This window comes from Gallus gallus, chromosome 7, assembly GCF_016699485.2.
Source record: "Gallus gallus isolate bGalGal1 chromosome 7, bGalGal1.mat.broiler.GRCg7b, whole genome shotgun sequence".
Lineage (NCBI taxonomy): Eukaryota > Metazoa > Chordata > Aves > Galliformes > Phasianidae > Gallus > Gallus gallus.
The window spans coordinates 20,600,545-20,622,217 of record NC_052538.1 but is presented as its reverse complement, the minus strand read 5'-3'; the positions used below and the strand labels follow the sequence as shown (position 1 = coordinate 20,622,217).

Below are 21,673 nucleotides of genomic sequence, written 5' to 3'. Positions count from 1 at the left end.
TTGGAGGAACTAAGAATTAGGAACTAAAAATAAGGACAAAGAACAAAAGGCAGAGGTAAGAAGTTACACATAACTTTATAGCTCAGGTTTTAAATCAACAAATAAGATATAACTATGGCTACATGAAAAAATGACAGGCTATAGTTTCCTAAATATACTGGAAATTCAGTTCTTTCCTCTATACAGGATTTGCTTACAGACAATGATACGCTGATATACAACACCTGGATAACAGTTTGGATAACAGATTTTGAATAGTAGCAACTTTTACCTGAATGCAACTGATCAGACTAAAGGACTCAGTTTCAGATGATTGAGGGTTTCTCAGTTTAAAATAACTGAGGCTGGAATGTACTATTGCACCCAATCTCAGTGATGCATTTATATATCTGAATTCAAGACATTTAGAGTTTTTCTGGATGTGTAAAATAAGGATTTCAGTTTTAATAATTAATTGAAGCTTTGCTTCTAATTCTTCAAGCTACTGATGCATCTGAATACCAGACCTGACATAAATAAGACTCTCTTATATCACAAGAGACATTAGGATGTTTTCATGCATTTCACTTACCTTCCCTAAACTTTTTTTTCCTCTTATTCAAGTACATTTCATAAAAATGCCAAAAGAGAGGATATAATATCACCAATAAGATATTCATATTCTTTTTTTTTTTTTTTTCTCAAAAGAGCCTACCACTTCTTATATGTAAAGGAAAAAAGATTCAGCGAATTATCTTCCTTTATATGCAACTTTATATTCAACTATTAAACTCCAGTGAAAAACACAAAGGTCCTGAATAAATCCAATTCACTTATAAATAAGCTCCGAAAAATCAAAAAATGGCATTCTAAAAAGTATGCTTATTTCTTTAAAAGTATGACCATATTAGTCCTGAGTATCTGTCATCTAAAATCCGGTAAGAAAACTCTGTAACTCCAATGTGGTGCTAGAAAGCAACATTCCTACAGTCTCATAATACGTACTGGGTGACTTCATAAATCAAGTGCACGCTGTCAGAGTTCAGGTTCTACATTTAAACAATTAAGACATATATGTGCAATACATTGTCATACACATTCATCCTTTTCCATGAACTCATTAATATATGCTAATGTCGTCCCTCTGGGCAGGCACAGTTTCTTCTGTGGTGGTCATATGACCACCTGTTTCCTCTCCTTTATTCTTCCTTCAATTTCATCATGATATCCTTTCACTGACCTACAGCTGTTTTTCCCCATTTTGGCAAATCCCTATTGCTCATAGTACATAGTACCCTATCATAGTACACTGTAACTGAAAAACAATCTATATGAAACCCTACAAAAAGTCTTAGCACCTGGTGGATGCAAAGATTAGAGTAGACTATTGTGAAGTCAGTGCTTCTGTGAAGCAGGATCTTCAGAAAAAGAAAGCTGTTAACATACCAAGCAAAGCTAAAGTAGAAAGTTTTAGAACTATCACACATTAATTTATTTTGCTAAACTAATATATCGATCCACTAAACATCCAATAAACTAATATATTGATCCCTATTGCTAAACCAGCCTATATTAGTGGTTATTTTTAGAAAGCCTTACAATTATACACATTGCCTATAGGTAATATGATCTACAGAAGCATGAAATTGTTGAACAGATTAACCAGCATGGAGTCAAAAAGGAGGCTGTGGTGGAATATAGGAATTGCCATTCATTTTAGATCCATCTGCAGATTCTCTATCAACAGACAATGCTTTTTCTGAAGTACTGCATGAAAAAACTTGTACAATTTGGCCAGTGTCTTTCATAGACCTTCAATCCAACCAACAAAATAGATTAACTGACCATTTGGTTATCTGGACATCAGAAACACAGAATGCTCAGCATAGATAGCCTGTACTATTTACACTGCTTATTACACTGATTCAGCTACTGATATAAGCAAGAGAATTGAGATGGGCATATGGTTTTTCACCAGATGTACTACGTATTCTTGGAAATCTCACACTCGTATACTAAAATGCTCAAAAAAGTTTTATATGTTTCTAGTAGAAAGAATATTTAAAAATACTTAGATACTCATAGACCTTAAAAAAACTGTAGGTTTTGTGTAATATCCATTTTAATTTGGTCCAATATCACCTAAGAAACACAGAAACCTCAGAATTCCTTAATCTGTGTTATCACTACACATTTTCACATAAAACCATTGATTTCTTTATGAATTTGCCCATCTAGTTGCATTATTATAATCTTATTAGCTTAAAGTCATTTATTCAAAAACCAAGGGGAAAAATATTCAAAAATAATAAGATAAAACTACTTACAGCCAATCAACATGACACAGATGGAAAAGATTTTCTCTGAGTTGGTGTTTGGAGAAACATTTCCAAATCCTACACTTGTCAGACTGCTGAATGTAAAATAAAGTGCTGTAACGTATTTGTCCTTGATGGATGGTCCAGAACTTGCATCACTCTTATTGTAGTGTTTTCCTAATTGCTCTCCTAAAGAATCCAGCCAGCCAATTTTGTGAGCCAAGTAAGGTCTTTCTACATTTCCAATGGCATACCAAATACAAGCAAGCCAGTGTGCAATTAGTGCAAATATGCACATAAGGAGCATCAGAACTGCAGCACCATATTCTGAATATCTGTCCAATTTCCGTGCTACCCTCACCAAACGCAGCAGTCTAGCTGTCTTCAGAAGACCTATTAATGTTGTTGTCTGTAAAAATAAAAGATATAAACAGAAAATGATTTTTTTTTTTTTGGTTAGCAAATTAACTCTCAATTAGCATGAATAAACCAGAAGTGATTCCATTATTTTTGGGAAGTAAGCAGTAGAATAACCCTTTCAAATGGAATCTTGATTTTATTTTGTTTGAACTATCAAATTTATTACAAAATCAGTGAAGACAACAATAAGCAGTGCATATATTAAATGAAGATATATTGACCACTGTCATTATCTGCTGAATACTTGTTCATTTTGAGTATTATTCTTGACCTGCTATGTATGATAATGAGAGATGCCAAAAATGAAGAAACTGGCAGTTGAATTAAAATTTATTGATTTTTTAAAAAGGAAGTAGAAATCATCTCTTGACACCATAACCCTTCTTCTAGACATTTGCTTATCAAGTATGCACCTTGAAAACTTTTTTGGATGCTTGGATGTATTAACAAGTAAAATAAACTTTTAACTGTCTATGTTTCTGAGTAAACAAGCAAGAGGTTAATGTACAGTAAAGCTGGGTAACAAATCAGGGAGAATTTCTATAAAAATGTCTGTTTGATTGACTGTGACCTCAATAGTCTGAGAAACCATATATCTTTCCAAAAGCTATTCCTATGTTAAGCTTCAGTGTGCAAATATTGCCATTAGGGAAATTTTTTTGTAAGTTAGATCAGGCTTTACTAATTATAATTCCTTAATGATGAAAGTAAACTTTAGAAAAGCTAGCATTTGTTCTAGTGGTGTAGTTGAAACCATTTTATTACTGACGTAGTCATATCTTGACAACTATGTAAGATGCAACATTTTCTTACACTGCATTGTAAAAATGTATGTAAGTAAACTGTGAATCCCAAATTTGTCAACAATTTTCCACACTATCCTTAAGATAAGATTTGCTAATATTATACATGCTCAGTGTCAAACTCCTGCTTAGATACTGCATCCATGTGAGCTCTGGAGTATACCTGAGATGTATAATGCAAGTAAACTCCAGGTATTCATGGTGAAATCAGCAGAGTGGAGCTGCATATGTTTTAAACAAGAAACTCACAGTGAGTTTGTATTTTCTTTAACACAATGGAGAGGCACTGACTCTAGAAGTAGAGCTGGCAGTAGAGTTGGAAAGCATGAATTCTTTCCTTAGTCTCCTCTTCTCTAGGTTTAACAAACCAAATGACCTCAGCAGCTCCTCATGTCTTCCCCTTCAGACCTTTCAACATTTCTGTAGCTCTCCTCTGTACATTTTCTAATAATTTTATTAGTTTTATGCCCTTCTCATGTTGTGGTACCCTAACCTGTTCATGTTACTTGAGGTGAGGCCACACCAGTGCAGAGCAGAGTGGGACAATTCCTTATCTTGCCCGGCTGCAGTGCTGGGCCAGATGCAGCCCAGGGTATGGCTGGCCATTTTGGCTGCCAGGGCACCCTTGCCACCTACCAGAACCCCAGATCCTTTACTGTGGAGCTGCTCTCCAGGATCTCGTCCTGGGTATGTCTTCCTGTCTGTAGATAAAGTATCCATATGGCATATGTAATATATGTGTATATTACATATATGTACATTGTACACATTATCCCACCCCAGGTGCCAAAGGTATCTTTAATGATTTTGGGATAATTATTCAGTTCTTCCTTGGGAAAGGTTAAAGTTTGCCAATTATTTGCCTCCTGGACAAATGTTTTCTGGGTACAGGATGCTGAACTTATCTTACAAAATATTTACATATATCAATAGGGTACTCTTAAGTCTGATGAGTCTTCTTTTTTAACAGTGAGATTTGTTTATACCAACAATGTCTTGGGTCCTGATGATGAAGGGATCATGGCAGCAAGCTACTTTGATGGACAGCAATTGATGACAGCACGATTGGAAAGAGGAAGGCATCAATCTCTGCAGAGGGTATTATTCAGAAGTTATTATTGTATCAGTCTGGAAGAGAGAGCTGGTATTTATGACCTAATTTATTATCTGCATAAATAGTATTCTATCTGTGCAAAAAGCCATTTATGACTCATGACCTTCTCACTGATGTCCAAATTCATAGTTTTACTCTACATTTGTGTGTGTGGGGGGGGATTTTCTTCATTTTTTCATAGCATCCATTATCATTAATGTATAAATCTATAATGTCATGTCTTATTTGTCTCTTTTATAAATAAAATAAGAACACTGATATGTATGAGAAGCTCAAAATGTCTGTTCTAATGTACATTAAGGTGCGTTCGCTTACACAGTGTTTCGTCTACAAGGGTTCTTTCCAGCTTTCTGGTATTGTAAGGTCCTCTGTTTCTCAGTAATTTCTTGTTATCTAATTTTCTTTTGTAAAATAATCAACATCCTTCTCCCTTTCTTGAAGCCTGCAATTAAATCTACAAGGCATGACTACTATAGCATTAAGCACAGCTATATTTTTTCTCTCTGAGACAAATCATTATTACATGCCAGAATTTAGCCTTTTGAAGGTGATGTTAAAGCCTACTGATCAGTCATGCTGCAGTCAGGACTATCAGGTTCAATCTCTTATTCTAGAACTGTGGGATTCTTCTTTTAAGTTTACTTTATCAGATACACAATGTAGTGAAGTGGAGATATATCAAAACTATATCAAAAAAGAACGAGAGTGCTTTGAATGTATGTCTCCATTTTACCCCAAAACCACCTGTTTGTTTTTTTCAATTGTTTATTGCTACTAATAGAAGATACTGTCACTTACATTTTGTGTGTATGCTGTATATGGGTATCATGATGTATTTTTTTTTCCTAGTGCAGCAATTTTTTCTGTTGATGGTTTTTTTTTGGTTTATGTTTTGTAAATTAGTTTTTGTAAAATCACGTTTTGTAAAATAGCTTTGATCATTATTATTTGTAGAAACAAAAAAAGGTGCTTTTCTGCATATTTCAGCTAAGTATTCTGTCTGGCCTCAAATAAAACTAAAAATATGAAAATTATCCTGCTAACGCCACCTGTTGAGTTGTTTTACTGCAGTAGGTTCGAGATGAAAGGGAAGAAATTCTGTTTTGCTCTACACCCATCTGATTTTTCATTACAATGTATCTATCTCTGAAGTGTAAAGATGGTGAATGCATGAAAAGTTGCATTATTTTAAATGCATATACCTAAAAATATATAGAAATCTTCAGCAGCATTTCACTTATACATGGACATTATCTCTGTTCATGTTTTAAGGAGATGTGCCACTGCAACTATTAGCTATTTAAAATCTGAACCAGACCTCTCTGATGAGCATCATGATTAAAAATAACATTTCAAAAGAATAGAAACCAAGAAGTCTATTTACCCATTTTTTTCTCTTCCCTAGTATTGAAGATATCACTTAATATTTAAAGCACACATACACACAAAGGCAAACATTTACTAACAGGCATAATCATTCTAAGAGTCTTTTTAAAAAGAAAAAATAATAATAATAATAAGTAAATTATATTAGTTCCTAAATTCAGAAATTGGAAAGTAAACTGTCTGTTGCTTTCCTGTGGTTGACAAAGTATAGCTCAAATGGAAGCATTCAGATACTGCTGCATGTGCTATTTGGATTATTGTCTCTTGCCCTTTCTACACTCAGTTTGATATCAAGGTGTTTCAAAGCTGGGTGAGCACACACAGAGCTCTCGTAGGAGCTTATGTTGTTTAATAAGGAGAGAGTTCAGTACAATTGTTCATAGGGGATCTTTTCTGAAGAATCTCCAGGTAACAAAAAAGAGCTTTTTCATAAAAGAGATAACCCTCATGTCTGAAAAAAATCTATTAAATGGAAAAGGCTTCATTCTAACAGTTTTACATTTTCTTCCTCTCTCTAAACTATCAAAAGGGATTACTGTGGAAATGTTACAGTTAGCAATATAGGAAGCAAAACTGTAGTAAGTAGCAGCTTAGAGAAATTGATTGATATGTTCAATACCACGAATGAAGCAGAGAAGTCATTATGGCATGATTAACTGTTCATAATGTCTATATTACTGGTTAGGTAAACAAACTTTTTCCTGATAACGGTTCAATTACTTATTACTTACAACTGTAATATGAAAAAACTCATTACATGGTCCAATAATTTATGTTCCAGATTCCACGTTTTGATGCTTGTGTACTGATTTGCAGGAATGCACTTGTTTGCTATTAATCCTTGATTTTATCTTATGTTAAAAACTGTCCCTTTAAACTTCAGCACTTAGCACTTTGTTGTTAAAGATTTCTATAGCAAGGGAGGTGAGGAGAATGATGTTCAGGGTAAAATCCAATGGGCACTCCTTCACTGAGCTTTGGAATTTGTCCCCATTGTAACTCATGTTGTTCCACACTTCTCTTCACTGGACACAACTTTTGGCAGCAATGAGTGCTCAGTGATCAGAAAGAGAAAACCGTTCTTGCAAGGGAATGATATGGTCCAAGCAATAAAAGCAAAAAGTGAGCAAAGTTTCTCTTGAATCTCTGAGCTTTTTAGTCATATTCTGTACAGAAAAGTTCTCTGTCGGTAAGAGAAGTATTAATGCATTCTCTCTGTTCTTTTTATTACTTTTTCTTCTTACTGCATTCATTTAACAAAATTTACTTCCACTGTATCCTGTTACACTACATGTGTCTCCAGATTACTCATCTACCTTGAATGCGTATGCTCATGTTTAAATCAGTAGGAATATCACTATTGATTGGACTGTTATTGATTTCCATGTCTGCTGAATTAGATCATTTTATTCAGAAGGACAACAAAACTTCTTCATTTTATAAATTATGAGAAAATGAAGAAAAGCACAACTAATAGTCATCCTACTTCTGATTTTTATTAAGACTTAAAGATCTCACAAGACTCTCAAGGTGCTTCTAGGTATATGCCAATTGTTTTGCATAAATTAAGATACATAAAATGCATCTTAAATACATAGATTCAAATGTCACTTGTGAGGATAGATAGTGTGTGTTCAGAATTCAGTTCAGACTTCTGAGGCAGACATAGAAATATTTATTGTTTCATAGATGGCTTTAATTAAAATGAATTAATTTTAAAATGAAAAAGTTTTTGACTTATCTATTTCAAGACATAGAGGAATGCAATCAAATTTCATGCTATTATTTTGCTGATTAATTCAGTGTTTTTACTTTCCTCAGTTAATGAAATGTATACATGCTCGATAAACCTTTTTCTCCCTTGTATCAGTATGTGCAAAACTGTATCTTTAAGAAATGGATGTCTGCTCTTTGAAAAGAGATAGAATCATATTTTGCTGGGTTTGCTGGTTTTTTATCCTGTATTCTACACATCACAAAAAGAAATAAACACAACTCTACCTGTCAGTTCAGTTTTCATCAAACTATATGTTACAACTTTAGACCATCTTAAATTAAATAAAAATTCTTTGGATGAAGGCAGAATTGGGTCAGGCTACCAGAATACAACGTATGTCTTATATGCACCTTTGGGCAATTTTCAGATGCATATATTTAGCATTTTGTTAACCCATTCTATAAATAGAATGAAGTCATTAGTCACATGAACTGTCAGCCTGGCAAGGTTCACCCCAAATCTTCTTTTGGTAGTCCATGTTCTTGAGAAAATAGACAACAGCCAGATCTTTTTGTTAATTGCTATCAAATAATATAGTCTACATTTCATCTAATCTGTTTTACACAGACTAGACATCTGATCTAAAGATTTTGAATAGAAATAATTTATTTTACTGTGTTACTACCAACACGACATTTAGACTCTTTGTGGGCAGTTTTTACAAAGCAAGCACCAAATCAAAGGAGCAGAAATTCAAAAATAAAAGCATTAGAACAAATCCTTCATACATTATATTTATTTCATTATTTGTAGTGGTAATACCAAATATGACTTAATAGAAAAACATTAGTTGAATTATTCAACTTTTTCTCCTGTGAATGAAATACATTGACAGGACAACATTCCTTGACACAGACAATGTTCTGCATTACTGTACTAAGAAGGATCTAATTTTATCTTTAATTTAAAAGATGGAATTACTAAAAAGCTAATTAATTAATTAGTAAAAAATATATATTTGGATATATAGATTACTGTAGTAATGTCAAAACTTCAGATTTAAGATTTCTCATTTATTTAAGCTTACCTCTTCAGAGCCAGAGCCAAAAATCAGCAGGTCAAAAGGTATTGCAGCAACCATGTCAATTAGGAACCAGCCTTTGAAGTAGTGAATTGCTATTTTTGCTGGGTCACTTACCACTTCTTCATTCTGGTTTACATATGTTGTTCTGAAGTTGATTAGAATGTCAATGATAAACATAATATCCACAATTAAGTCTACAACATTCAGTGGGCTGCAAGAATATCCACACTCTCTTCTCTTCCGTTCCTCACTATCATTCAGAAGGAAGGCAGCAGAATAAGGGGTGAATATGGCGGTATATATTACCAGCAACAAAATTAGCCAGTCCCAGACAGCTTTAAAAGGACTATAGTGCAATATAGTAAACTTGTTGATGCGAGGTGTTTGGAGTTTATATTCTGGTAGAACATCAGCCCCTAAGGATAGAACCTAGAATAAGAAATATACCATGTCAGTAATTCATCACATCTACCATACCCAATAAATTCATTGACAATTTTACAAAGTAGGTTGATTCTTGTTCCCCACGTCACCCACTAAGTGCCATACCTGGGCCATAAAATCTAAAATCTGCAATTAAATATGTCATCAAATTCCTTTATCCACCATGCCACCCTGTTCATGGCCAGTAACACACTTCTTGCTGTGATGTAGTGTTTTTCTCTCAAAGCAAGCCCATTATCGTTGGCTTAAATTCACTCCAAAAGAGTCTATGCTCATTACAAAATTATTAGGTAAACAGAAATTGAACAGTTAGACAAAGTTCTGTGAGTGTCCTTGACAGTTATCTCTACTTTCACGCATGGATGATTCTTACTCAGGCTGTAGTTATAGTACAGCTAAACGTGTGACAAAGGGGTTCCACGGAACTACTGCCTTTTGCTTCATTTCAACTTTCATCATCAATGTCTAAAGCTTTTTATCATCCCTTTGCAAGGATTTGTTATCTGTTAATGTTTTCTAAGTTGGATTGCAATTTTATTTGGAAGAGATTATATTTGTATGGATTGCTTGATTTACTGGCTCTTGAAGTTGAAATGTTTTCTTTGTTGGAGAGAACAAGCACAAAGTGGGCACAAGATAAAACAAATTTCCTTTGGCTGCTTCTCCAGTCTGATTGAACTCTGACATGAAGGAAAAAAACCTTTAAGGATAAGAAGGTAAGCTATGTTCTTTTTTCTTCTACTCAGTGCTTGGCCTACTTATACAGACTGTCAGCATTGATGCTAATTATTGCCTTCTGTGCTGAAAGTACTATCCAAATCCTATGGGACTCAAATCATCACTTAATTTTACACAGACCAATGAGAAAACTTTAGACAGTGACAACCTTCAGTTACTATGAGTAAGTGACAATTCAAGACTTATTCAATAAATTATATGCTCATTTTTCACCAGTTACTTCTACTTATTTCTTCTCTCCCAGCTAATTAAAAACAATGTTGTTTAGAAAATCAGACCTTTCAAAAGTAACTAAAATGAATAAACATGCTGAAATGAAATTATAACTGGAAGGAGAAATACAGTATCAGCAATGTCCTCTGCTTTTGTTTAGCAGTAAGTAGTTTGGGATTAGAGATTTCAATTTGCACAGGATTGAGGAATTTCATGCTCCTTGAACATAATCTTGTAAAATTATAAGGGTCAGCACACTTCTTTCTATTTAGCTTTCTAATAGCAAGTGTTTTGTAAACCTTAGATCCCATCCTTAGCAATCCAAGTGGCACTTATTCAGTGAAGTTCTATCCTGAAAATGTTGTGAGAACACCAGGGTTAATAACCACTCTTTCCCTTTTAGCTGTAAAGAAAGAAACGATTAAGCAATTCAGAAGATTATATAGTACCTTCAAGCAGCCATTACGTACCATGTTGAGGTGATGGTAGAGATTATTCCTTTATTTTTTATCTTGTAACTAGGACTCACACTTAAGAAGTGGTGATAGTTTTTGTTGTTGTTTTTTTCTTTTTCTACACACTAAACACTGGCAGACAGCTACCTGAAGCAGAGGTATTGCTTAATCTCATAAACAGACTTAATACTTTCATACCACCACCCTATGAGTATATGTGGCAATTTAGTTATAAAATCAATATCAGTGTCCTCCTACTGGGTTTTCAAATCATGAAGGAAACAGACTAGACAAGAACAATAAAGCTTACTTCTCTTGTAGTTTGAAAATTCCAGCTAGTGTGATTCATTTCAGAGCAACATATAATGTGCACTGAACTTACTCTCCAGAAACCTGACTCTTATACCCATTTAAGTTACATTTATTTCTAGACTGGTTTAGACTGAGGTAGATAAAATAGAACAATAGAACACTTAAAAGAAAAAAAAAAAAAACAAGCAAGAAGAGGAAGCAGAAGTAAAATACTGATCATAGCAGAAATTGATCCAACTTTTCCATTGTGGTTTCTTAGACACAACAGAAGAGGCTAACTGATGGTTGTGAATTTCATGTTCATATCACAGTATAGATCTTTGTTTCTACTTTGCTTACTTACATGCAATAGAAAGACAAACAGTCATTATGTAATGATGTTGATTTACTGGATCGAGAGAAAGAAGATGGGACCTTCTCAAATAAAAAACTCATACATATAAAAAACAGAGAACACATTATTGGCTTTCTTGTCATTTCTTGAGATGACATGAAGATGTCATGAACATGAGATTAATCTGTCATTTTGCTTTTGTGTAACATCCTTGAGAGGACTGGATACTGGTGTTGGCCAACCTATATTGATCATGATTAGATGGAAGACTTTAGAGTACTTAGAAATTCACTCAATAACCTCTTGTGATTTCCATTTACTTAAAATAGTTGTTGAAAAATTTACTGTTAGTGAACAGAAATTTTATTAACTTTTCCGTTTGGATAGTGAAAATCTTTTCATAGTTTGGATTATAAAACAGGTGGCTTAGGAAGTGAAATATTTTTAAGAATAGTGAGCAGAACTGGGACACCCAGCATGAAATCAAGCCCCAACTATTATAGTGTTAACAGGTCTCTGAACATTGAGACACCATGTGATGAGAAACCCATGTTTTCTGGCATTTTATTATATAAAAGTCTATAATGCAAAGTAGCAGAAGTCATACTAGCTACAATAAGTTTTCTTTAAAAAAAATTTTTGAGATACTCAAGCTTGATGAAATACCATCTCACACTTGTTTTAGATGGTGAAAAATGTATTTATAATTAGTATTTTATATCTTTTCCTGTGTATTCCTGTTTACTGCATTCACTCTTAAACCAGTGCTACAGCAAGCTACAAGACTCTTTGTTCAAACAGATTTTTTGATTTGGAGAACCTTGTTTCAGGTGTTTCATACAGACAGAACTGGTGAATATCTCTTGATTTTTTTAGGTTAATATTTTTATTTTTTGAGATTACAAATTCAAGATGGCATTCAAGAAGAAAGGCTGCAGTCTGGGGATACCTATTTCAGATACCCAGAAATAACTGAGTGAGGTCAAAATAACTTATAAATTCAGTTTTAGACAGGTTTATCTTTCTGAGGTATTTGGTAATTTTTACTTTCATCAAGATAACAAATGCTCATTGGAATTGAAAGAAAAGGTATTTAGGAATAATGTGAATTTATTAATGGCTTTTGTTCCATTAAGCAGAAAGAAAAAGGAAGTGGATGTACCGGAAGTACTACCAGGTGGCAATTAATTAAAAAAAAAAAAAATCTAGTCAGTCTTTTTCACTTTAAACAGGATCATGCTACCTATGGTATTCTCTTTTTTAGATAGTTCTGACATTTTTGCCCTCAAGAAAACACACCTGTTACTGTGGAATAGCACTACATTATGTTCAAAAGACCCTGTTTTGCATAGTGTTCTTGATGAAGCATCAGGGAACCTAAATGGGTCGATGTGCAGTATAGCACACTGTCAATAGCTGCTTTGTGCAGAGAAGTCTTGTTATGGGCTCTGAAGTACCACGTGAAGCAAGCATATTTCACACTTCTCAGGGAAACACTAAGATTTTTCTCTTTTCAATTTCCTTAATGAAAGAGAATATGCAGGTAAAACATTAGGCAAAATATTAGATGATGTGAGAATTACAGTCTAGCCTCTGCCACTGACTTTCTGAGTGACGTTAGTCAAGCTGACATTTAGCCTCTCTGGCTTCTAACAGTGGGAAGAATATTTACCTACTAAACTGAAAACATCTTGCAAGAGATAATCAGCATAAATCATTTACAGAAGCCAGTATGTAGCAGCAATGATTTATTATTCTTCTAATTCTTCTAAATTTAGTTTATTCTTTATATTTTTAAGATTAATTCACATAAGTATTTGTCCTTTCCTCTTTTTAATTTTGATGTTACAACTTAATGGGGATGTTGCTCAGTTTATTTTTATTTCCTGTATGAAACACTTTGTTTTTATTATCTATTATGTAAACTGCACAGTTTCAAGAGACTCTGAGAGGCCAGTGTTGCTCCGTACCACACATAAAAGAATTGTCTTCTGAGACATTTTCAATCTGAATTTATTAAAGAATGCAAATGCTGACAGTAAAAACCAAAGAACTAGAAACTAAATAAAGGCACATAACACAGATTTAATAAATCATAACAGAAGTAACAAATAATAAGCCATCTGTTATGAATTGTTGAAGAAATGCTTCTGTCAAGCCACTCTGCAGAATTGCAATGTGGTTTCCTAGGTATCAAAGCACCACCTGCAATGAAGTGTAATGTAGTGTTATTATATGACTTTCCAAGCAACTGTAGAATTATATAAAGCCCATGAATGTGGAAACCAGGAAGGATGCCTGATGCTTTCAAGAACTGAACTAACTCTGTGGGCATAACATGACTGCATAGGCCAGAAGCTATATGAATTTTATTCAGAAAGCATTGAACCTTTAGCACTTTTGTTAAGAAAACACAGTATTTTTGTGCTGTGCATTTCCAAACTGACAGCAGATATATGATTGCAGTACACTTGCACAAACAATACAGAGCACATCTGCAGTCTAGGTAAGACCTCTCATCATAGACAGAACTAATACACATCTGGAAAATATGATCAGAGGGAGCAATGTTTCCAGGTAACAAAATAAAAGACACACACGGGAACAAAAAAAACAAGAAAATGACAGTTATAAAATAGAGGTATACAGATGTATATGTGGAAGGTTGATGAGCACAAAGCTTAATATATTAGCTTTTCAGAAAGATAATTTCCTATGTCTAATGACAACTTTTGTCTCATATGAACTGTTAAATATACATATTTAACATTATGTTGATCTATTCAGTACTAGGTACTGTTATGTCACTATTACTTTTGCCACAGATCAAGTGAAATTTGTACTAACAAGGTTATCTCTTATGTAGCACCTCTCATTTTAACAAACTTCATAGTCCTACATTACTTGAAGACTTTAATGTAATATTTAATATTTATCCCACTGATAACATACCATGCATGAAACTACTGAAGATGCTACCAGCCCATGCACTGAAATAAAATGTTAAAATAGTTTATTTCTAGGAAACACTATATAAAATGAAAAAATATATGTATTTTGCCAATATCTCACTGAACTCAGTCCTGTGTGAGGCATACAACTCTGACCAAAGAATGCACAATGTTCCTGCATCTTTAAATCAGGGAATCTGTAGAAAATCTATCAAGCTGTTAAGATCTTGTATACTGAGAGACTTGAATATCATTATTCTACATAAAAATTGAAGACACTTAAAAATTCCGCATTGTAGAAAGCATAGTCAAGATACAAAATATCTTATATCTTGGTATAGCCAACATATAAAATCTACACAAAAATGTAAAAAACTTGATGATAGGATCAAAATCATTCTATTCTATGCACTATCTTTGCTTGTTAAAAATAAGGGAAAGAACTAAGAAAAATTTGAGACTTTTCAGATCTTTTAATCCAAACACAGCAATTCAAGGTTGAAACAGAAAGCCAAAGTAACACACATTCACTATCTGAGTGTAACAAGGTAACTGCACTAATGGAATATAAAACATTCTTTTTTCTTAAAGAACAAAAGAAAGAGGTGTCATAAGAAAATTAATACCTTTCTTATTTTTCTAGAAGGCTCCTATAGGTTATTTGATCAAGTAAATCTCTATGTCCTCTAAGTAATTTCACAAAAAAAAATGGAAATCTCTTTGGATTAAACAATATTTTCAGTGGTAGGGGACTATAAAATTAAGTACCATCTCCTAAGTTCAAGTAAAGTGAAGTTACTCTTCCGGTTTGCTCTCTGATGCAGCTCATGGTGCAGAATGAACATTACCACTGTAATCCAAAATCTCCAACCTCAAGTACAATCTCTTCCTTTAACATATAGCTTTGAGCTCATGTTTTGATGAACTCATTTTACACGAACTCATTTTCCAGAAAATTGGGAAAACAAAGAAATAAGAAAAAATATTGAAGCATATACAAACAATAAAGCCATATTCCCCCAATAAAAAAATGCTTTTATCACTACCATAGACCTTAAATTTGAATGATATTACAGTTCAAAAAATAAAGCATTTTATTTGCATTATTTCAGCTTTAAAAGAGGGTATGATTACGCATTGGATATTTTATCAGATTTGTGGAACTCTCTTCTTTTAACGTATCCTCTGCTGGCTGTCATTTCTCTTGTGTAACAGTTCTACTGAAACTACTAAGCTATAACTAGCAAGGACATCTTTACTCTTTTCTTCTCTATTCATAATATCATCATGAGATTTCTACAAATTGGACCTCCTAAAGAGATCTTTGAATCTAAAAAGACCTAAAAATAAATGTTACACAAGCATTATTGAGTAAATGGAAATTAAATCAACATGTGCTTGCTGATGACAGGCATTATCTAATTCCCCACAAGACTGTTAGAGTCTTTCATGTTTCAGTTTTCTGAATGATTGTCTTCCTTGATGCTGACATGAAAAACTAATAAGATTATGCCATTACTGAAAGAAATTTTTTTTCATTTAGTGTGCCCTACAAATCCAGCTTTATATTCTACTTTCACACATCCGTATTAAAAGACATTTTAATATATTTTTCATGGATATCTATTACAGAACATCTTAATCAAGAAACACTGATCATGGGAAATGTTAATAATTTTCTTCCTGTTTTTAGGGAAGTTAAATTTTAGTGAATGTGTCTCTTTTAAATGCTTTAAAATCTTATAGCATGATACTTAGGATATAAGGATGATATTTACCATTCTCTATGGGACAGCTTGAAGTATACCTGTGAGGTATTGTCATATGATGTTTAACAGCCTCATACATTTAAAGTTAAGCTTTTGTTAAGGAATGTCTGGTGCGCTGTGAAAATATGGGTTGTCCTTGTTGTCCTATGATTCCCACTTGGGAACTTCAGTTAAAAGAGGTAATAGATCTTTCTAATTTAAACAATGGACTCAATATTTTTTTGTTGTTGCAGGGTCAGAAATAGCACAATAGATTTATTATTTTGTTTTGTTTTGTTTTTAGACTACGCCCACATATTCAGCAAGAGTAAGTGTAATTTTAGGTAGGCATTGAAACACATTTTTTGTTGTTACTGTCTGAACCTGAAAAAACTCAAAGCTTATTTGAGTTTTGAGACATCTTGTTCCAGAAGTCAGACTGTTTTTAAATGCCACTAAATAAAGCCTTTTTTGACTTAATGAAAGGCAGACTTTTTCTGAAAAGTTTTTTAGATATTCAGTAAATGAATATGATGCTGGAGTTGCAGTTTCAGAGGCAATGAGATAGTAGAAAAGAAGTAAAAATGGGTAAGTTTTGATTGGTCCTTGGAATCTATCTGATCTGGTGTTAGGCAATCTTCATAAATGTCCAAGCAATTTCAGTGAAGTTGAAACTTAATACTGCTTAGTATTGTTAAAATTTAAATAAAGGAAAAATTTTAACAGAATTATAATTCTAATTGCCATAAAACTGCTATTTGGATTTTGGAAAATTCAAAAAGAATAGCGACTGACATTGCCTTAGACAGCTCTTGAACACCTGTGAACGTAATACTGTGGCTTTCACCATTCAAATTGCTCCAGCTAAATTGTTCTCTGCCTGCCTTGAGTAGTTTAGTTACAGTTACATATTTATGAGGTTTCTAATTACAAGTGTAGGTGAATATTTTCTGCCTGCACAGGAATTTGCTACCTGCACCTGCCTTCTCGTGTTGTAATTCCTCTAATTCTTCCTGCACCGTTATGTTTACAGTGTGTGCAGCTGAAGCTGCAAGCCTTATCAAATGGAAGCCTACTTCAAAATTCATGTTTCAAGTAGATGATTTCCTCCAAGCGGGACGTGCTTTTCCAATCCTTGCTGAGAATGTTTTTGGGAAACAATAGTGAACAAATAATAGGATGCCAAAAGGGTTTTACATGGTTCTTTACTGTCTCTATTGGCTACAGTTTCACATTTTAAATCTGTAGCTTCAATGTCAATGACATTGCAATAGCAAGTTGCATTTAAGCTATATTTGGAAGGTTTTTAAGAAGATGCTTTTAAAGAATGAAACATATAGATTAGAATGCATAATTGTAAAGGGAGGTTGATATGTAATGCTGTGCAGGAACTACAGAAAAGCTTTCATGCCATCTTTCTGTGTATCCAAAATTTGCATTTTACTGTTTTTAGAAATATAAAATGATCTCTCTGTACAGCTTTCTCCTCTGCTTTTCACATTTTCTACTTAACACTGTCATTAAAATATATTTTATTATACTTGTGAGTGTGGTGCTTAGATTTCTAAATAATAATCTTTTATGGCCTTCTGTCTTCTGAAATACATGATAAAACAGAGACCAAATTTAAGATCTGATCCCATGCCTGAAGCCCACATCCATGCAGTGTATGTATCCATTACTGACATGACTCAGCTGTGTACAGTGACTGGATTGATGCCTTGTTATTACTGCACCTGTACTGGAGAATTGCCAGGTCCTCAGTAGTGCTTATTTTATAGAGATGTACTGGTATCCACAAACACTGACATCCCCAGAAATGTAATTGCAGGTCTGAGATCTCAGCCAATGTAGCAATGCAAAGCAAAGAGAGAGGGCATGTTATTATCAAGTAAGTTGACTGTTATGTGAAGAGAATCACAAAATTGTTCTGACTCCAAAAGATTCACAAAGATTCCTCAAAAAATGTGTTCCAATTAGTCTCTATTTGACAAGGTAGCAGTCTTCCTGATGATAAATACTTCCAAATCCTACTGGCAATTTGAGAGAAATGGCACATCCTGGGAGTACTGAGTGCCTTACAAGACTGAGCTCATACAGTGTTGCATTTTCATATGACTACCAAATAATTCAATAAATATATTCAGTTAATGATATTTAAATATGCAGCAACACAGAATCACCAAATTAGCAAGGAAAGTTATGTGTACCCTGACAATAGAACAGTACAACAGGATTGTCTTCATGTTTGTTCAGTAAATTGTGCAAGTCTGATGGAATTAATATACCCGTAGATGTTGCTGACAAAGAAAATTGCTTCACTGAACTCGAACATATATAATAATTTAGAAATGTCACTACCTTTAACATATCATTCATTTTCTCATAAATATAGATGTTAAAAGAGAGGAAGTACTTTTATAGTTCGTTTTCTATCCATTACTTCCCACGAAAAACATTAAGAAATGGCTTACAGACCTTAAACCTCAGAGGCTCTTCCTGCCACTTGGTATCCAATTACTTACACGGTAGTGGATAATGCCTCATCAGAGCAACACAGAAGCATATAGATTTTGTGAGTATGCTTTAGTGATCTTTAAATCTTAGTGATTTGCAAATTATGAAAGAAGGAGTTATTAGCAACTATTTTTTACAAACAGTGATGCCCGAATACATATTAAAAGTGGTGTAAGGCTCTTTATGAATTTTCTAAGAAGTGAAGAGGTATTATTACAGAAAACAGAAAATACAGCACTTCAAAATGCTGAAGAGTTTGTGAGCTATTTATTCATTGTTATTCTGGCAACATGACCAGTAAGTTGTTAACAAGCATTTATATGTCTGAAGAAGAAAACATTAAGGGTCATATTTTTAATAAAGGCTTAAATTATTGCTGTGATTTTTAGTCACCTAAAATATATTTTCTCTTGTTAGCTCATGGTATGACATTGAAACAAAGCAGATTTCGTGCCTGTGTTTTATTGTCTCCCTTAATTTATTTCAGAAAAAAAATGTACCTTTATACAGTTGCCAAACATTTTGATTCAGTTAAAAAAGAGCACAAATGCTGTAAGAGAATATCTGAAGTGCATGCAATAAAGATGAAGCAGGTACAAGCTCTACTTCTGTTCTATGATCCCAGTGTTGGTTGACATAGCAGTCAGGATCAGCGTACAAAGGGAGAAAATCCTTACATGCATATTTACATTTAGTATTCAGTTTCATGCTAAATTATTGGTCCATAATCAAAAAATAAGCAAACCTTAGTTTCTAGAAAATTTGCATTTCGTAATTAGACCCTATACTGTCTAAAAAGAGATGGACTTCAACTGAAACTGCACTGGTAGCTTGGGGAAAGCTTCATTCAGAAAAGTCTTTCTCCCTCTTGACTCTTCAGTGTTTATGATGAATGAACAATGCCAACATCATTCATTTTAAGTAGACATTTGTCTTACCATTCTGCCCAAGTCTCAATTTTCATGACATTTCTAGTTTTTTAGTGGATTATCTAACATTGTACCAAATTTTGTCAAGAAATATCCTGCCAAAATGTATTTGGCTGGGAGAAATGGAATGTGATCATACAAATCACATCTTGGTAGCAAAACCAACCCATAAAAGAATGATCCTGACTTCTAGAGCAATCCATTCAATTCATACTTGCTTATACAGCGGAAATAACAGAGCGGTTACAGGAAAAAGGCCATGAAGAACCTGTCAGATAAACTTGCCTTTCCTCCACCAGTAGGTGGATCTTAAGTAAGGCATTTTTTTGCTTTTCCAATCTAAAATATATTTTGGTTTTAGGAAATATGGCAAGACACACTAGGAGGAGGATACACTCTGCTGCTCTAACAAAACTATTGTGTTAGCATGACACCAGAGATTCAAAAATAACTAGAACTACATCATTTATGTAATGCTAAATTAAGCTCATGACTGGGAGAGTGTAAGATTTAACCAAGGACATATTGGAATCTTTTTGGTACTGTAGGTTATCATATGCATGGTTGCAGGTATGAGAAGTGTAAACCTGGATAAAAAATGTCTTGAAGCCTGGCTGTAAGATTGACTGTTCCCAATATTTTTTGTTTTCCAGATGTGTTGTCAAATTTATCACAGTGTTTAAACTGCAGAATGAATCACTCACTTTTTCAGTTTCCCTAGCTTACTTGGTACCATACATGTAAAAAAAGAGTGAAAAAAGCATAGCATATCTGGAAATAATCATCCTATACATAACTTATATTTTAAGCTTTGCTTGAAAATCTGGAAGGAAGATGCAGTCAGCATGTTATTCTAACAAAATTTGTCAAAATAAGTTAGTTGGCCTCTAATGAGTTCTACAGGATGACCATGAGCCCCAGGCACTGATTTCTTGCTCAATTCCAAGCCCAGCAGCTAACGTCATTAGAGACTAAGCTGCAGCAAAAGGTATTTCCTTCAGTTATAATCTGTCATTGTTATCCCACCTACAAATCCAATAAAACTGAACTTTTCTGAACAGAACAAAGTAGTACAAACATGAAACTATGACATGCAGTAACTCCTTTGTTTCAAAGAAAAGTAGGTTTCTTCATAATTAATATAATTCATTTAGAAAGGGGAATATATTTGAAGAAGATGGAAACTTACATTAGAAGAAAATGCAAAGCTGTGAAAAGCTGTGTTTTTCATTTACTAGTAGTAGTATTCCAAACAGGCTATGCCTGGAGCTGTATATACCTGTTCATGCCAGTTTCCAAGTTATTAAATAAAAAGTTGTTACTCTAATTTTGATATTTAAAAAGACACTGCCTTAGTGTAAAGTATACAATTTTTTGAATAAAAGTTTACACTTAAAAATACACACAATTCACCTTAAAGGGAATTTTACCATGAGTTTCAATGAGGATTTATTTGGCTTTTCAGAAAAACAGACTTATCTAAGACAACTCTAATACAAGTCTATGCTGGAATTGTGAAGAAAAAACTCTGCATGTTTTCTAAATACTATGAATATTAACTAGACATTCATAAAATCTGCTTTATTTAGATTTGTATTTTTTAGTAGAGTTCCACACAAAAAAGTGTAGATGGCCCGAATAAGACGCTTTTAGTAAATATCATCTAGACACTTATATTGTAAAATCCTCACTAATTTCATTTCTTAGCATCACCTGATCATCCACAAGGCTCAATAAAAGCATTGCAACTGCATATGATCACACTGATTAGCACACTATTTAATCAACACAATATTTCATAAATAAAATATTTGGAATCCTATGACCTTCATTTTTTGATTCATACATATGGTTGCAGATTTTTCCTTTGCTCTGACTTTATTAGTATTTAAAGATAATTTAAAAAGTGTTCCTCCCATTTTATTTTAAAGCATTATTTCTGAACTGTTCTAGGTATCCCCTTTTTCTACTGATTATGTTACCGGTGACAAGCTGAAAGCATTACCCAAGTTCTAGAATATGACAGATTACAGACGAGAAGCATGACCTTATTTATTCTGAGGTCACTGAGAATTCATCAAACAGCACATCATGCTGATTGGACTGAATGGTCTTTTTTTTTTTTCTTATTTTTTCTAATCTGAAGATAAAAATTCCAAGCACTAACAAACCCTAAACAGAAACTGTTTTCCTCAGATTTCAACACGTGAA

At 33.6% G+C, this 21,673-nt stretch overlaps 1 protein-coding gene across 5 annotated transcripts in view; it reads right to left on the bottom strand.

Annotated features, from left to right (window-relative positions):
• The window catches only part of KCNH7 (potassium voltage-gated channel subfamily H member 7), a 205,257-nt gene that overhangs the window by 38,155 nt on the left and 145,429 nt on the right, over nt 1–21,673 (bottom strand). For all 5 annotated transcript variants that reach the window (XM_046943828.1, XM_040703799.2, XM_040703800.2 and 2 more), the window contains 2 exons: nt 8,825–9,250; nt 2,307–2,706 (listed from right to left, as the gene is read on the bottom strand). In XM_046943828.1, coding sequence (XP_046799784.1) covers nt 2,307–2,706; nt 8,825–9,250 — 826 coding nt within the window. The remainder of the gene's footprint in view (nt 1–2,306; nt 2,707–8,824; nt 9,251–21,673) is intronic.